The sequence below is a fragment of the Mesoplodon densirostris genome, chromosome 8, assembly GCF_025265405.1.
Source record: "Mesoplodon densirostris isolate mMesDen1 chromosome 8, mMesDen1 primary haplotype, whole genome shotgun sequence".
NCBI classification, from domain to species: Eukaryota; Metazoa; Chordata; class Mammalia; order Artiodactyla; family Ziphiidae; genus Mesoplodon; species Mesoplodon densirostris.
This window is the reverse complement of record NC_082668.1, coordinates 78,894,518-78,911,762: the sequence shown is the minus strand read 5'-3', so window position 1 is coordinate 78,911,762 and position 17,245 is coordinate 78,894,518. Positions and strand designations below refer to the sequence as shown.

At 33.6% G+C, this 17,245-nt stretch overlaps 1 protein-coding gene across 18 annotated transcripts in view; it reads left to right on the top strand.

Annotated features, from left to right (window-relative positions):
• BAZ2B (bromodomain adjacent to zinc finger domain 2B) overlaps positions 1-17,245 on the top strand; it is a 375,982-nt gene that overhangs the window by 311,103 nt on the left and 47,634 nt on the right. For 14 of the 18 annotated variants that reach the window (XM_060105770.1, XM_060105769.1, XM_060105771.1 and 11 more), the window contains 6 exons: positions 271-315; positions 535-567; positions 1,797-1,862; positions 12,438-12,578; positions 14,980-15,234; positions 16,205-16,419. In XM_060105770.1, the coding sequence (XP_059961753.1) occupies positions 271-315; positions 535-567; positions 1,797-1,862; positions 12,438-12,578; positions 14,980-15,234; positions 16,205-16,419 (755 nt within the window). The remainder of the gene's footprint in view (positions 1-270; positions 316-534; positions 568-1,796; positions 1,863-12,437; positions 12,579-14,979; positions 15,235-16,204; positions 16,420-17,245) is intronic. The other 4 variants (XM_060105767.1, XM_060105763.1, XM_060105760.1 and 1 more) reach the window with 1 other exon arrangement.

The window sequence follows — 17,245 nt, the reverse complement described above, 5'->3', positions numbered from 1 at the left end:
GTCATTGAAGTGTGCTTGCTATTAGGTCACTGAATTTCAACTCTAAATGTCTACTGAATAAGGATCCTTGCTCCTGTCATACGGTTTTTATATATTAGGTAGAACCATCTGAAGTTGCCACTATATCAGTAAAAAATTATTGGATGTTTGCAGTTTCATATGGTTCAACCTAATGGAAGACTATAGAATCTCAGAAAAGGAACTTTTAATATTTGTTGCATGTTCTAAATTTTCCCTAAAAATCCATCTTAAAAGTTTCTTATTTTTAAGGAAAAAGAAATGAGAAGACAACAAGCTGTTCTTCTAAAGCATCAGGTCTGTAGACATATAGTTATACAGTTGTCAAAATGTACATTTTATAATTTTTCTTAAATCTATTTTTGGAAAAATCTTCAAGATATTTTCTTTAAAATTTCCAGTATAATTCCTGCTTAAATTCCTGGTTTTGGGATTGGTGTCTTTCGGGGGGTTAAAAATTGGTTTCATGACTCTGTGATTTCTGTTTCATAATGTTGTGCCAACTCTTTCTACCAGGAGTTGGAGAGGCATAGACTAGATATGGTATGGGTATGTTTATTTCTGTACATCTAACACCGCATTGTGATTTGGTTGTGATATGGTTGTCATAGCAATGCATAAAGTGTAGCACTGGCTGCTGTCATATTACATACTGCTGCATGGCTTTACAGCACAGTGCATTGCATACATCTGCTTGTCTGTCTATAAAGAAATATGGTACATTTCCAAGATCTTCAATTGAATTGGGCAGACCTTATATAAGGCTGCTGTCTAAAAGTTTACGTTACTGATGTCACAGTGAAAGTTGGATCACTATCCAATTAGATACGATTATGAACCATATTCTCCCATCATTCTAGATGCAAAACTGCCATTGAATACAATGGGAATTTTGAGTTAGGTTGATGAGAGAATATGCAATATATTCTGGCTTTATGGACAAATTTTAGAAATTTTTAGAAATATCCCTTTGGGGGAACCACGTATATTTAATCAAAAGGAATGATTCAGTACTATAGCTATGTGACTTTTTTATTTTAAAGTAAAATGAGACTATCGAAATAAGCTAATGCTTACCTTATTTTCATGCTGTGCCTTTTAGATTCCACTTACGAGCCCATGGTGCAGCTTTTGTGGCTTTAAATAGTGCATCAAGTGGCAGACATCAGTAAACAGGAATATCCCATTTCATTGATGTTGTTATATGAATCATGCCTATAACAGCTTGAAAAAAACTTCCTAATTTGTCGGTGGCTTATTGGATTTACAAAATAATAGTGTACTTGAAATAAAAATAACTAATTCTAAAACCATGAAGTGAAAGTGAATATAAATCAATTTCTGCCTGATCTAAAAATTTAAGAACAGCACAACCTTTGGTTTAATTGGCTGTAGTACATATTTGTGGTTTTTCTAATAGCAGATGTAAGGTAACTGACCTGTTCCAGCCAACCATTATGCTTTTTGTTCTGCCAGCTTTTGAAGGAGCATCACAACTGACCATAAGTAAACCTTGTATGCTTCTGTTTACACTGTCTCCATGTTCATTGCTTTACCTTTTTGCTTTTGATTGTTCTTGTATTTGCTTTCTAAACCTGAACTAAAACATGCACAGACTGGCCATTCTTGTCTTATATTTAGTATTTACTGTGACTTGTCTATAAATGCTAAACATGCTATACCGAGTTTTTTTGTTCTGTTTCGTTTTGTTTTTCCATTTGAAAATCAAACTATTAACTATGGTTGAGTTATATTCCTAATTTTATCTGGCCTAATAGGAACGAGAGAGAAGGCGACAGCATATGATGCTTATGAAAGCTATGGAAGCGCGTAAAAAAGCAGAAGTAAGTGTATGTTTCTGGAAAAATATTATCTTGTCATAAATTAATATTTTTTCTTAAAACATTGGCTCTTCTAAGTATAGATTTTTTGGAGTAGGGATTGTCATGATTTACCAACTCTCATAAGCAAACCAAAGGTTAGAGATAGTAACCAAGTGTTAGAACATAAAAGAATCCATAGGATGGATTCCAACGTATGAGTTAATTTTCTTGGCTGAGATTTTAATTACCTTTTTTAAATACAGTGAATGGCATTCATTTGGATAAAATGAATTCTTCTTACTGTGACCAGAGTTTCACAAAATTACAGCATGCCTAGATAAGTCCTGTGTCCTAATTCAAACATCAGTCAGTTCAACCATGGACTTCTGCCCTCAAAATTACTCTTTAGCATTCTATGTGTAAAATTATGCCTAAGTACTATCTTTGAAATAGACTTTTACCATATACTTCAGAATAAGAAAATTATTGCAGTAAGTCAAAATGAACTTATATGGATGTTAATAGAAATCACTTAAAGGTTAAAAAGTGTTACAAAGGAATGCATTCTGAATTAAAACAGTTGAATAGAGGTATGGCCATTATAACCAGGGCTTTGGAGTTTCAGAGACTCAGATACCCATGCTGGCTCTAAACCAACTTGCTTTAGCTCTTCAGGTTATTTCTTCTTTAAAATTGAGATAATGATTCTGGTAGGATTATAAGATTATTAAGTGGGATAAGCATTCAATAAATAGTAATTAATGAAAATGAGACTATTTGGTCTAGAAGTTGAGTGCCCTATATTTCAGTTTTTTGGCCTCAGCTGTGGCTTAAACACTCATTACAGATTTCTGATATGAAGGCACAGTATGTGTATTGTTTAGGAACCTGGACATTGTAACCAAATGATCAGGATTTGAATTCTAATTTCAGTACATTCCAGCTATATGACCTTGGGCAAGTTATTTAACATCTCTTTGATTCAGTTTTTTCATCTGTAAAATGGAGATGATACTAATTCCTATTTCATAGAGTTTGTAGTTATGATTAAATGGGTGTGTGTCTATATGAGCGTATGTGTAAAGTTCTTGGTACAGTGCCTGGCACCACATAGTGCCTACTTACTTATCACAATAAGTTATTTATTACTATATAGGTGTTTTTTTCCTTACTTGTTAATTATCCAGGGCCGTTGACACCCTCTACATCTAACACAGCAAGGGAATCTACACATGGATTTATAACCACAATCTCTGAAAAATGACAGGCAGGGAAAGAGAGAGAGGTAACAGATTCCAGGAATGGGCATGGCTGCGATCTCTGTTCCCTTCTGAACACAATGGTGGGAAGAGTAGGGAAGGAGATTAATTAAAATTCTAAAAGCTCGACCTAATTTTCTCCTATCTGGAGAGATGGGAACTGAGGGAATAACTCAGGGAAAAGACCTGGAATATCCCTCAAGAGGCAAGTTCTTCCCTGCCAGGTATTCCTCTTACCAGAAGGACCAAGAAGAACCAGGGCTTGTTATTCTGATTTTTCCTCTTGGAGAGGAAAGCTAAAGAAAGGCAGAATAATGAAAATAACCAAGAGCATTATCTCCAGACGTACTAGGATTTGGTAGAAGGGGACACCCAAGAGAATAGTAAGGATAAGGTCATCCAAGGGAGTGAATGCTCAGGTTAAGAGGTACCCAAAAGGCCCAAAAGTCATGACCTTTCCCACTGTTTTTTTTATATTTGCTCTGTGGCCTGGGAGGAGAGTAGGAAAAGCTGCTGAAGAGAGGTGAGTAAGGTCTGCATTGAGTGGAAGGTAGCAGCCATGGGATAAATGAAGATAATTCAGATGAAATCTTCTAAGAATCTCTCAAGACCCAAGAGCATCTTTCATGGGAAAAGGATATACTCTTGACTAGATAGAGTGAAATCAGGTACACTGCTTCCAATAAAACTTGGAAAGGGATATGAGAAACCAGGTACAGCTCTCCCTCTTCTAGCTGCCTTCATCCTCAGAAAAAAGGAACATGAATAGCATACAAAATACTCTTCAATTTGAAGTACTTTGAAATATAAAAACAATTATCAGATAAAGTGAGAAGAAACTAAAGGAAAATTAACCCACCTGTTTTGGAGCAATGCAAGTTTGTGATAGGGCTGCTCATATCAAGCATGAGTAATTAGAAAAGAAATGCAAGAAAACTATGCCAAAATATCAAACCAAAAATATATGTGTGTACGCACATGTGCATGCATGTATACATAAAGTAACAGCTTAAATCATAATAACTTAAAGAACCTGTTTTCCCTGCTTTCATTCTTGCTTTCCTCAGCACACTCCCTATGCATTCTCCACAGAGTAGCCAGAGTGATCTATTCAAAAAAGAAACCAGATTATATCTGGATAAAGACTATCCAGTGGCTTCTCGTTACAATAGTAATAAAGTCCAAATTCCTCACCAATGACATATCAGACCCACATGCTCTGACCTCTGCCAACCTCTCCAACGTTACCTCATACAGTTTGTACCTTATGTACTATGTTCCAGTCATTTTTGTCTTTTTATTATTTCTAAACAAAGGGTCTCTACTGTTGCTGTTCTTCCACTGAATATTCAAGTAGTTCTTATCTATTGTTCAGTCATAGGTCAAATATTAACTTATCAAAGAGGCCTTCCCAGAACAGAGTACATTATATGTTTTCTGTCTATATAATTTTCTTTATATAATAATAATAAAATCATTTTACTTTATTCTAGGTGGTTTTCTTTTTTTAAACAAGGAACCATTATTTAAAATAACAATACAATAACATATGTTACAAATAATCCTTTATCAGGATGTTTGAGAGAATCCCATAGGTAAAGCTGAATTCTTAAAATGTTGTTATCTTCTGATAACTATAGACCTGTGAACAGGACTAGAGAATTTTACCAGTTATTCAGATTTTTTTTTTTTTTTTTTTTTTTTGGCCACACCGTGCGGTATGCAGGATCCTAGTCCCCTCCGATCAGGGTTCAAACCATGACCCCTGCATTGGGAGCCGTGTAGTCTTCTTAACCACTGGGCCACCAGGGAAGTCCCCAGTTATTCAGATCTTAAATTGTGTTCCTCTATTGAATGATACCTATAGATCTTAGTAATCAACTAAGTATGTTTTTACATTTCTTAAAAGACTGTTGTGGGGCCTCCCTGGTGGCGCAGTGGTTGAGAGTCCGCCTGCCGATGCAGGGGATACGGGTTCGTGCCCCGGTCTGGGAGGATCCCATATGCCGCGGAGCGGCTGGGCCCGTGAGCCATGGCCGCTGGGCCTGTGCATCCGGAGCCTGTGCTCCGCAACGGAGGAGGCCACAACAGTGAGAGGCCCACATACCGCAAAAAGAAAAAAAAAAAAAAAAAAAAGACTGTTGTGTACACAGCATTAAATTAGATGCTGCAGGAAAAGCAAAAAAATTAAAGATGCTTTTTATCATATCAGAGAGAGAAATCTTTACAGTACAAACAGTTAAGCAGTGACTAAGCATATATTTTTACTGATAATCCAAACTTTCACCATATCTTTTACATAAACTTACACCTCCGTGAATATTAACAAACCCTTCCTATATCTACTTGTTCATTTCTTCATTATTAATGTGCATGAGATGTAACTAGAGTAATGCCAGTAATGGGCACATCTTGGCTTCATATTCTGCCTCTTATTACCTCCTAATAGCTCAACTGCAATTTTTTCTGTTATTAACTGTTAAAAGAACAGACTTTATTGTAAAGTTAAAGCCATATGATACTTAGGCAGGGCCAACTCAAAATTCTAAAATAGCCTATGGGTAACCCTTGATTCTAAACTTTAATACCTTTAGGCATTTAATTATTAAGTTGTGAAGAAAAAAATAAGATAAACAAAAATGCTGATGTTATGGGTAATGTTTAAAGAATTATGAGGTTGAAAAATTAATTGCTTTCACCTTGTTAATTAAAAATCTCTTATAACATCTGAATTTATTCCAAGAAACTCCCATAGTCATCAAAGTAAAAAGGTAACACAAACACCATTTTTATGTTTCTTTGTGTACACCACACTGATCTTACTTTTTGACTTAGTGTTAACTTATTTTTCACTAAAAACATCCCAAATTTATATTGGTTCCCTAACTTAAGAATCTAATTTCTATAGTTTTTCCTTTATATAAATCTATAATTAATAAGAATATTCAGACATATAAATAACCTTACTTATTATTATATTAATTTTAGTGTATCATCATCGTTCATAAATATTTTCATTACATAATGTAAGAAAGGATAATCTTTAGCCTCATGAATAAAAAAGGCTTATATCCTAGTATAATTCAAGTCTTACAATATATTTGTTCTCTCATTATTACGAATCACTGGAAACTTAGGTTGGTTTAAGCAATGTGACAAAGTAGCTCAAAGTCTCCTGGTTCATTTATAAAAACTTCAAACTATGTCAGTCACAAATTTATAAACACTTTACTCATATTATCTGAATAATCAACCATAGTACCCATAGCAGAGTCTTTTGTATATCTATCTCCCCAAGGATTAATAAACAACAAAAGGTTGTTAAACATGCGTCTATTACAGAATGACTATGTCAGCACTTTAGGAGACAAAACCATAAAATAGAAGAGAGTAGTTCAGGTTTCAGAAATCATCTAATAATTTGCAAGCATAAAAAATGTATAACCCATTCAGTGATTCAAGTCATGAGAATATTTTATAATCCTATATTTATACTAATCATTACTTAGTGAAAAATAAAAAGTAGAATTGCTCATGTAGACAGTTTTGTTTAAACAAACCCATTTTTCAGTTGAAGATATAATAAATGTACTTATATGACATACTTGTGTATTGTACTTTATATAATGTACTTAATTTCAATTTTAAAATTAAATTGTCTTTAAAAACATGTAAAATGATTTTATATTAACTATTCAGTAAAATGTTAAATGTCATATACATTTAAAAGATACATGCACAATTTTGGAATGAATTATTATCAATGTAATTTAGATGTATTAAAATCTCTACTTATCTTACTCAAGAATTATTAACAATTCTGATTTTAATTTAGGAGACATCTGTATAATAGTAGCTACTCTAAGAATATTTGGTGATAGTTAATCTAAAGTAAGTACAGACTTTTGTGTAATACTTTGGTGGATTTTATAAAAATGTGATAACTGGAAATTTTTACTCTTTTTAAATAGTATTTTATATTGATACCTGTAAAATACAATAAAATATAAATAATATATAATTTTATTAAAAATTTAAAATATAAGGATTTCTTTTATCATGGATTCATAATTTTTTCATTTGTTTAAACTTAATTTATTATTACATTTTAAATATAAAAATAGGCCCTTTAAAAAAAATTACCCTGATTTTTCTACTCATGCTCAATATGTGACATAAAATAGTATCACTTTTATTCTTTATATCTGTCTTCTATAAATGGCTTGTATTATTAATCTTATTTACACTTTATTCTTCTTGCACCCTGAGGTAAATCTGTGTCTCTTAAAGAATATTTATGTCTTTGAAATTTAAGTACAGTTGCTGTGAAAAGAAATGTAATCTCCTAGTTATGCCCAGAGCAAACACCTAAGAGACCCAGTAGAATCATAAAATACAGGGAACATAGGCATCTTTGCAACATGGCCTTTTAAAAATGGCCTGTTTGGCAATTTGATAAGTTGTAAAACTTTATAATAACAGATCCTCCTACCACACTCATTGCTTAGTTTTTAAACTTCTATGATTCTAAAATAGAATAAATTCATTTCATACCTTTGTTATTTTGCTATCGAGTTCTGGAAATACTTTCAGTTATGCTTTTAGAGTCCCTAAAATAATCCTTTTATGCATTTTAAATTTTCACCCTATGTATCTTAGGCTATTTAGTATAATCTAAATTTAACACTTTTGCTATTGAAAGGTGTTGCAACTTTGAATGAAATTTAAATGACTTCTTAATTAGGATATTAGTAATATTTTGATACAGAAAATTTCATTACTATAATTAAGATGATAAAAAGATATTTTATTGTAAATGACATATATACCAAGAATCCACATTTATTTCATAAATTTCTACATCTAGAAAACTGGGTAAGGACAGGGAAACTTGGGAATGAAGGCCCCCAAAAATTGGAAGGAGGCATTCTAATTTGCTTGTAGTTGTTTATAGTCAATCTAAAATATAGTTAAGAGCTATATTTCATAGTCATTTGTAGACACTGTAAGTTATTGCCCTGAAATTTAAACAATGTGGCATTTGTAGATTTAATCATTCAGCAAATTAATCAACGCTTAAATAATTTTTGTATGCTAAGGCACACTGTATATGTCCATTAGAGACATATGATAACTATTACAGTTGGAAATAAGAACAATATTTAGACCAGTGGGAGAGGAAAATTGCACTGATACAGGCTTGAGTTGTCAGAGACAAAGATAATATTAAAAACTCTCCTGAGGGTTTCTGGCAAATTATCCTGCTGGGAATTGAATAGATCCATAAAGAGGTGCATATGTTGGTTCCTCTGATCTCTAGAAGTTCACATTACAGTGTGAGAGATCAACTTTAAACAAATAACTGTCACTCAGTGCAATAAATGCTGTAATAAGTTATGTGGAAGCTCAAAAAAGGGAAATATTAAAACTCCTGAACTAGCTGTGGGAAAAATTAAAACACAGACTTTATTTTTGTGTAAAGGAGGAAGGGCTATGCATTCCAGTCAGAGGGGATGACAGGTACATAAATACAATGTTGCAACTAAACAGGACCTCTGGGGTCCTGGGAGGAAGGTGCAAAGAGGGGGTTAGTCAATTTTAACCTTGTGCATATACCTCTCTTGGCTTTGCTGCTTCTCCTCCTCTTCTTCCACCCCTCCCCCTCTCCTCCCCCTCCCCCTCTCCTCCCCCCTCCTCCCCAACCATGATCATTATCATTATCATCCAAGCAGTGCCTCAAACTGGTTACACTGTTTGCTCAACACAGTTGTATCACAAAATGTGCCTAGAGTTTGGGAGATTCCCTGAGAATCATGAGATAGGAGACCAGAACTTGTGTGGGGCTAGATTGTGACTGTCTTTATGTGCCATTTTAAATGTTAGTTGATTGTTGAGGGGATCCTAGAAGCTCTGGTTCTTTGAGAGTAATTTTGTACCAAAACCACAGGATTTGTATTAGTCCTATACAATTCAGTAGAAGTCACTAAATAAATTAGTGAATAAATGCATTAAATTTAGAGACTCCATGTTTCCCTTAAAGTATCCCATTGAGGGAGTAGATGCTGGTCTTTAAGTAATAAAGGTCCTATGAATTTCTAAGATTTCTTGCAAACCTCCATTTTATCCTAAGAAATAGATGTCACTTTTACATTCTATTCCATATTATGGCCATGCTTTTTTAATTCAAAAAATACTGCATATCACTAGGTAAAAATGATATCCAAGAATATAAGACAGCTTTGCCTCATGGCATTAAATGCACTCTAACTCATTGTCTACCTATCACTGAAGGGTGTACATACCCTCAGATTGCCACTAATGTGAAGTTGGCACAGTGAAAAGAGCATTAGTGTCACACAGGTCCTTTCTCTCTTTTTTCAAAAAAAAAGAAATAATAACCATTTTCAACAGTTCTGAGTGAATAGCAGAAAAGTCTCATTTATGATTACTATTAAAACATCATTAAGGGGCTTCCCTGGTGGCACAGTGGTTGAGAGTCTGCCTGCCGATGCAGGGGACACGGGTTCGTGCCCCGGTCCGGGAAGATCCCACATGCCACGGAGCGGCTAGGCCCGTGAGCCATGGCAGCAGTGAGAGGCCCGCGTACCACACACACAAAAAAAAATCATTAAGAATTCCGGGTTAGTCCTATATAGTAGAAAAATTTACACCAGCTACTTTGAAATTTATGAGACATTTAATATGTTTTTTCTGTTAGTGATTGTAATTCATTATTCTGGTAAGTGACCAAGAAGTTTGGCTTCTCTTCTTTGGAAAAGTACTTAGAGCAACATCTCATGTGTTTAAAGATTGAAAATCCAGTTCTGGAAAACAAAATTGTTCTACCAATGATAATTTGATTTGAAAATCTATACTGCATTGTGGGAATGTTACATGTTAATTGTGTATATTTTATGTCCTTAGAGGCTCAGAACCTGCTTTTAGTTTATAATTGATAAGATTAATTTTAGAACTTTTTGGTGACAATAATTTCTTAATATAGCTTTTTTATCATTTTCCTCCCAAATGTCTGCGAGAATCAGTAACCCAGAAATTTAGAGGCAGTGTAAAAATGAGCAGTTATATGAGCATATCATATAAAAAAGTCCTCATGATGACCTGACCTCTGGTTCTGTATCACAATATTCAACAACTACTCAACACGCAACCTACACTCCAGTCATGAAACTACTAGCAATTTCTCAAACACATTGTGCTTTCTCAGTTCGGCTGGGAATGTATTACTTCTCCACTCCTCTCTGTCTCCCCCTTGGCATGCCCTGCCACAGCAGTCAGCGTGCTGTTTTACCAGTGATAATTGAAATGGAGATGGTTAAAATATGGGCAAAGATGCTAATATACTAGAGGAAGCAATAGTGCTAGGTTAAAATTATAGGTAAGAACTATAATTAGGTAAGACAATTAAGAGAAATTAGTAATAGGAAGAAGGTGGAGGTTTTTAATTAGGATTTGTATGCAAGATGGGAATAATGACCTTTCTAACTGGAGTACACCAATATAAGGAGGTAAGGAAATGATAGATGTTTATCAGGAATAGCAAATAGTTTGACTAAATTTACATAGACTATAACAGTGGGAGATAAGGTTGGAAAAGAAGAGAGTCCTGAATTCAAAAGTAAAGATTTGGACTTTATTTTGGCAAAAATTAAGAAAATTGAAAGACGTATGTGGTAATAGTTTAGAATTGCCTGTTGATTCTACCATTATTTCTTCTCTAATAAATAAGAGTTGTATTTGATTGGATTGTGGGCAGAGGACAATGAGATATAACCTCACACCTGTCAAAATGCCTATTATCAAAAAGACAAGAAGTAACATGTGTTGGCAAGGATGTGGAGAAAAGAGGATGTTTGTCCATTGTTGGTGGGAATGTAAACTCATGCAGCCACTATATGGAGGTTTCTCAAAAACTTAAAAATAGAACTACCATATGATTCAGCAATCCCACTCCTAGGTATTTATCCAACGAAAATGGAAACACGAACTCGAAAAGATACATGCACCCCATGTTCACTGCAGCACTATTTACAATCGCCAAGACATGGAAGCAACCTACGTGTTCATCAATAGATGAATAGATAAAGAAGATGATATATATATATGTATATATACAATGGAATATTACTCAGCCATAAAAAAGCGTGAAACCTTACCATTTGCAACAGCATGGGTGGACCTGGAGGGTATTGTCTTAAGTGAAATAAGTCAGACAAAGACAAACACCATATGATTTCACTTATATGTAGAACCTAGAAAGCAAAACAAACATAAAACAGAAACAAACTCATAGATACAGAGAACAAACTAGCAGTTGCCAGAGGGGAGGGGGATTGTGGGGAATGGATGAAATAGGTGAAGGAATTAAGATGTCCAGTTATAAAATAAATAAGTCATGGGGATATAATGTTCAGCATAAGGAATATAGTCATTAATATTGTAATAACTTTGTATGGTAACTAGACTTGATTATGGTGATCATTTCAGAATGTATAAAAATATTGAATCACTGTGTTGTACACCTAAAACCAATATAATATTGTAAGTCAGTTATACTTCAGTTTAACAAGAGAATTGTATTTGATGTATGACGATAAAGTAATGACACCAGTATTATTATAGAAAGTCACTTCTTCCAAAAGAATGCCATACTCTACAACAGGGAAACAGGATGATTATTTCCATATTGTTGCCATTACCCAAAATAATTTTAAAGCTTTTGGAATTGCCTTCAAAACCCATTTTACATTATTTTAAATGTTGTTTAGAGTGGTAAATAATATTTTTATTTCATCATAGGTGCACGTCTTAAGACTAGCTAATTCACTTTGAAAGAACTGCTTTTGCAGATTCAAACATTTTGCTTCCATTTTCATGCTGTAAATCTTTTCTTGCTTCCTTGAGCTACACAAAAATTTTTGTTAATACTAGTTAACTTTTTTTTAATGAATATTTACTTGCCCATGTGCATTTTATATACCTGCTTTTATTAATAAGTATTTTATTCTCATATTATAACCTGGGAAAGGATTGAATAAATTTTGAATAATGAAATAATCTGGGTTGAAACTAATATTGATATTTTGTATATGTATGTATATATACATACAGTCATAAGATTATTTTGAAACTCAAAAGGTGAAAATGCTGAAAAGCAAAATATGTCATTGTTTCTATGTAATTCCAAGTCTATTCCTAAACATCCTAAGATGTTTGTTCATGGAAATAACACTTTGATTACTTTTTAAATTTTAACTGGAGGTTTTTTAAACACGTATAACGGTTAAAGAGAATATGTGGACATGGTTTTCTTTTTAAGGAAAAAGAACGGTTAAAGCAAGAAAAACGTGATGAGAAAAGATTAAATAAAGAACGTAAACTAGAGCAACGAAGATTAGAATTAGAAATGGCAAAGGAACTAAAGAAGCCTAATGAAGACATGTGCTTAGCAGACCAAAAGGTAATTTATCATGTAAACCATTTCATTAATAAATTTAATTTTTTCTGTGTTCTCACCTGATTCCTTTGCCAGAGCTGCCATTATGAAAGCCTTGTGTTTTTAGCTGGAGCAGTGGATTTCCAAGTCTAGGTCAATCTGTCTCTCCTGGATGGCCACCAGTAAACCTCTCTAGAGCCCTGTGCTGATAATGGCAGTTCTTAATATACAAATGGAGCACTGCGAACCTTTTAAATTTAAGTAGAAATACTGCAGAAATCTATAAAAATGAATTGTAGAAATAGATAGGATTTCTGTGTTTCATTTGGTCCTTCCCAGGAATTTAGTTACAGAAAGATCTACCTCCTCCCCCATGCCTCCATGGATATTTAAATAAATTAGGATTTATAACCTATAACCTCCTTCAATGCTTTAGTGATGGTAGCTAACTATTGAGTATGTTTAGTACATGTCAGGCCCTATGCTAAGTGCTTTAAATGAATTTTCTCATTTAATCCTCACCACAATCCTATAGGACTCGTATTTATGCCCATTTACAGATGAGAAAACTTGAGACACAGAGAGGTTAAGGAACTTGCTTAAGGTTATGTAGCTCATAAGTGGCAACTTGGATGCAGTCCCCAGTTTTTTAAACTCCAGAGCCCATACTGTTTATGATCCTGAAAGCCACGAAATGTGTCCAAGCAAAGTACCTCATGTGTGTTTTCTCTTCCATCATGCTTCACAGATTTATAATGTTGCTAAAATACAGAAAAGTAGCAACTTGGAAAGAGCAAAATCACCGTGATAACTGGCATGATTTCACATAATTATGAATAGAAATCAATTATGTTTGGCTATAGTTAAGAAGATAGTATTCCTAGAAAACTATACAATAATGCATATCATATCTATAATACTGTCTCAGCAATAGAATATTATACTTGGTCAATAGCATCTATATTTACTTACATGCCATATGATATACAGATAGTGCTTGTCTCTTGATTATGCAAGCTCTTTTCTAAAGTGCTTAAAGCAAACTTTTAGTGCCCAAGTGGAAAATTTAATGATACTAATATTCTATTTATTTACCTAGCATAAATGCTTCTAAATAAAAATGAAAGTATACATTCTAGTTTTAGTCAATTGTATGTTTAAAATTTCCTAGGCACAGAAGGGGTATAGTGGTTAGTCAACACAGTGAATAAGCTCCTGGTGAGCAATTTTTTTAATCCTTAAGTGAGCTTTATTTCTTTGCTAATCCTAAATGATCTTTTTTTAATCCTAAATTGTCCTAAGTGATCTTTTATTTTCATTTAAATCCATATGCACTATATCAAATATATAAGTCCATTTTAAGCCTTACTTTCATTAGCTTTGTTATATAAATTTTTAGAGTCATATGGAAATGTGTATGTCTGATCTGATTCAGGAAAAAAGAAAACTCAGAATTAAATGGTTTTCATATGTAACAAAAGATTTGTATGATATCAGCAATTGTCCATAGTTCTGTGTTCCCCCACACTATTAGTAGAAAAAGTCTTTGGTTAGTTATTTCAGCAAGCACAGAGTGGAGGAAACATTTTTGAACAAGGACAAATTTAGATAAATAGAAATATTTACAAGCCACATTTTTCTCAATCAGAATTGAAAGTACTATTATTGAATCCCATTCATGGACAAAAATGTTTTTAATTTAGGTTACTTATTTATTTAACTTTTAAAATGTCCATAACAACTGATAATACAGTTTAGTCATTAAAAGGTTAATATGTGAGCATATTTGAGAAATAGCAAGAGAGCTCTCTAATTTTAACACTGAAATTCAATGTTTCGCTAATATACGGGAAACCTAAAGACTGATAGTTGCAGTATTACTGGGTTCTTGATAGGGTCATGGGTTCTGGTCATGTGGACCTAGTAATTTATCTGCAGTCATTAGCCAAAGATGGTACTCTCTCCAACCATACAGCACAGAGACGCACACTGTTAACTTCTGAGCTCCCAAAAAAGTGTGAATTATAAATCAGTCTACATCAGTAGAAGAAACTATTGCACATGCCCTACTAAGTATGTCCATGTTAAAGTACTTTTGAGTTGTTTATTTCTTATTTTATCTGATTTTTGGTCCAGTTGTGTAACCTGTGTTTTATCAATACCTAAGTTAAAATTAGTGTTCTCTTTTGCAGAGATCTAAATTCATGTTGATGAGTTCAACCAAAATTTATTAGTGGTTACTTGTGTTCAGGATTCTATGCTTAGTACCATGGGGTTATAGAAATGCCCCTAGGGAATTTACAATCCAGAGGGAAAACCACTGGTATAATGCAAGAGAAAAATAGCAACTTACTTTACTTCAGGAGATATAAAATCATGGCTTTTTAAATTACTTTTTCTCTCTTTTCTTTTCTTTTATTTTCAGCCTTTGCCAGAGTTGCCTCGTATTCCAGGACTTGTTCTCTCTGGAAGTACATTTTCAGACTGTCTCATGGTGGTGCAGTTCTTACGAAACTTTGGTAAAGTTTTGGGCTTCGATGTGAATAGTGATGTTCCAAACCTGAGTGTTCTTCAAGAGGGATTGCTAAATATAGGGGACAGCATGGGTGAAGTACAAGACTTGCTTGTGAGGCTCCTCTCAGCTGCTGTATGTGATCCAGGTCTAATTACAGGATACAAGGTAAAGTAAAACCAAAATATAATTTTTTTTAGTTTGTACTATCAGTGCATTGATAGCTGGCTTTAGTGTATTAGCAGAAGACTGTATAGACAGATCCAATTTTTTTCTACATAACTTCTTACAAAGTTAAAGGTAGATTGGTACAATTGGTGCAAACTTAGAAAAACCTGGTTCACAAAGCCTAAGGAATGTAAATCATTACCAAATTACTTTCTTTCCCTCTAGCTTTTGGCAAAAAGCAATTTGATTTAAGGAAATACCTTAGTGATATTCAGCAAAACAGGGAATTCTTAATTGATAAAGCAATTAACTTATGTGTGCCTTCTGAAATTATACTGTGTTCTCTCTGAAACACTATGAATAACCGAGGCTAATCAAGGCCCCTACAGACCAGCATGTTAAGATACTGTACTGCTAAGTGGATACTCAATAAGTCAAATTTATCTTAATTCCAATTAAGATACACATTTCAGTCAGCTTTGCTCTAGATAATGTAGAGAGAATCTTCCAGATGCACCTGTTACTTTTTTTTCCATCTCCCTATTCATTCAGCATGCTAGGCAATAAAATCCGTGACACCATAGAGCAAGAAAACACATTGCTAGTACTTTTCAACCTCTCCCCCACTACTACTGGTAGAGCCTGGAAAAGCTTGGGATAGTGTCCGTAGTCAAAGAAGGTATGGTGAGACCATTTTTAGCCAGAAGTTTATATACTCTTCTCCCCCACCGAACTTTTTAACCAAGGGTTTGAAGAAGGAATAGAAAAATTACAAGTACTTGAAAACTTGTCTATCATCTGTTGACTAAATGATGTTGAACGTCATGTTTTATTGCCACTTCATCAAAAATGTGAATAAAGCCCTTGTCAGTAATACCTAAATCATATAATACCAATATTTAAAAGTCTTATTGTTTATATTTTATGAGTCGTTGTGGTCAATACTGATAAAAATACCAACCTTTTATAGGCCAAAACAGCTCTTGGAGAACATTTGCTGAATGTTGGTGTGAATCGAGACAATGTTTCTGAGATTTTGCAAATTTTTATGGAAGCACACTGTGGACAAACTGAGCTTACTGAAAGCCTGAAGACCAAAGCTTTTCAGGCTCACACTCCAGCACAGAAAGCCTCAGTTCTGGCTTTCCTGATCAATGAACTGGCGTGCAGCAAGAGTGTGGTGAGGTAAGCATATGCCCAGACATTTCTGGTGATTCTTTTCTGTTTTGAATTTGTCTGGTCACAAAGTAATACAAATTGCTTATAAAAAATTTTGAAGTTACAGACTACCACAAAGAAAAAGATTAAAATTACACTAATCTCACCATTCAGAGATGACTACTGCTAATAATGTTTCAATGTATTTCTTTGCAGTCTATTAGAAAAGAAATTTTGAATCCTACTGTGTATAGTCTTTGTAACATGTTTTGTTTATTTGGTAATTTTGTTATTTATTTGTATACTGAAGTGTAAACAGTTTTTTCTTGCTATGGCTCCAGAATCCAGCACTGTTACAAAAACCTAGAATTTTTCTTTTATCTTTTGATGATAAATGACTACCTGATTTTCCTTAGTAGCTGCCATTTGTAGAATTATCTATCTACTTTTTATCATGTGCTGATACAATCTTAATATTATATATTTATTGTGTATTAATTTGCACTTTAAAAAAAAAGTACTTAATCTCATTTCAGAGTCAAAGTAAGTCCTCCACTATAGTATTTGAAGATTTGGTGAACAAATTCCATGTTCATCTTGTTCTTAGTATTCATTATTTTACAGATTTTAATTATGTTACTTTTATTCCTTTACCTTTCTAGGAAAATAATCAATCCAAACATTTCAGAGCCATGCATTTCTACCATTGCTGGGCATCTTTAAGTTTTCTATACATCTCTTAGCTATGTATTAGTATAATTTTTCATTTGTTTTTGCTATTCATTGGCAATCATCATTTGTACTTACCCCAAAACTGCATCATTTTGCTTACCAAATTAATGTATTGCATAAT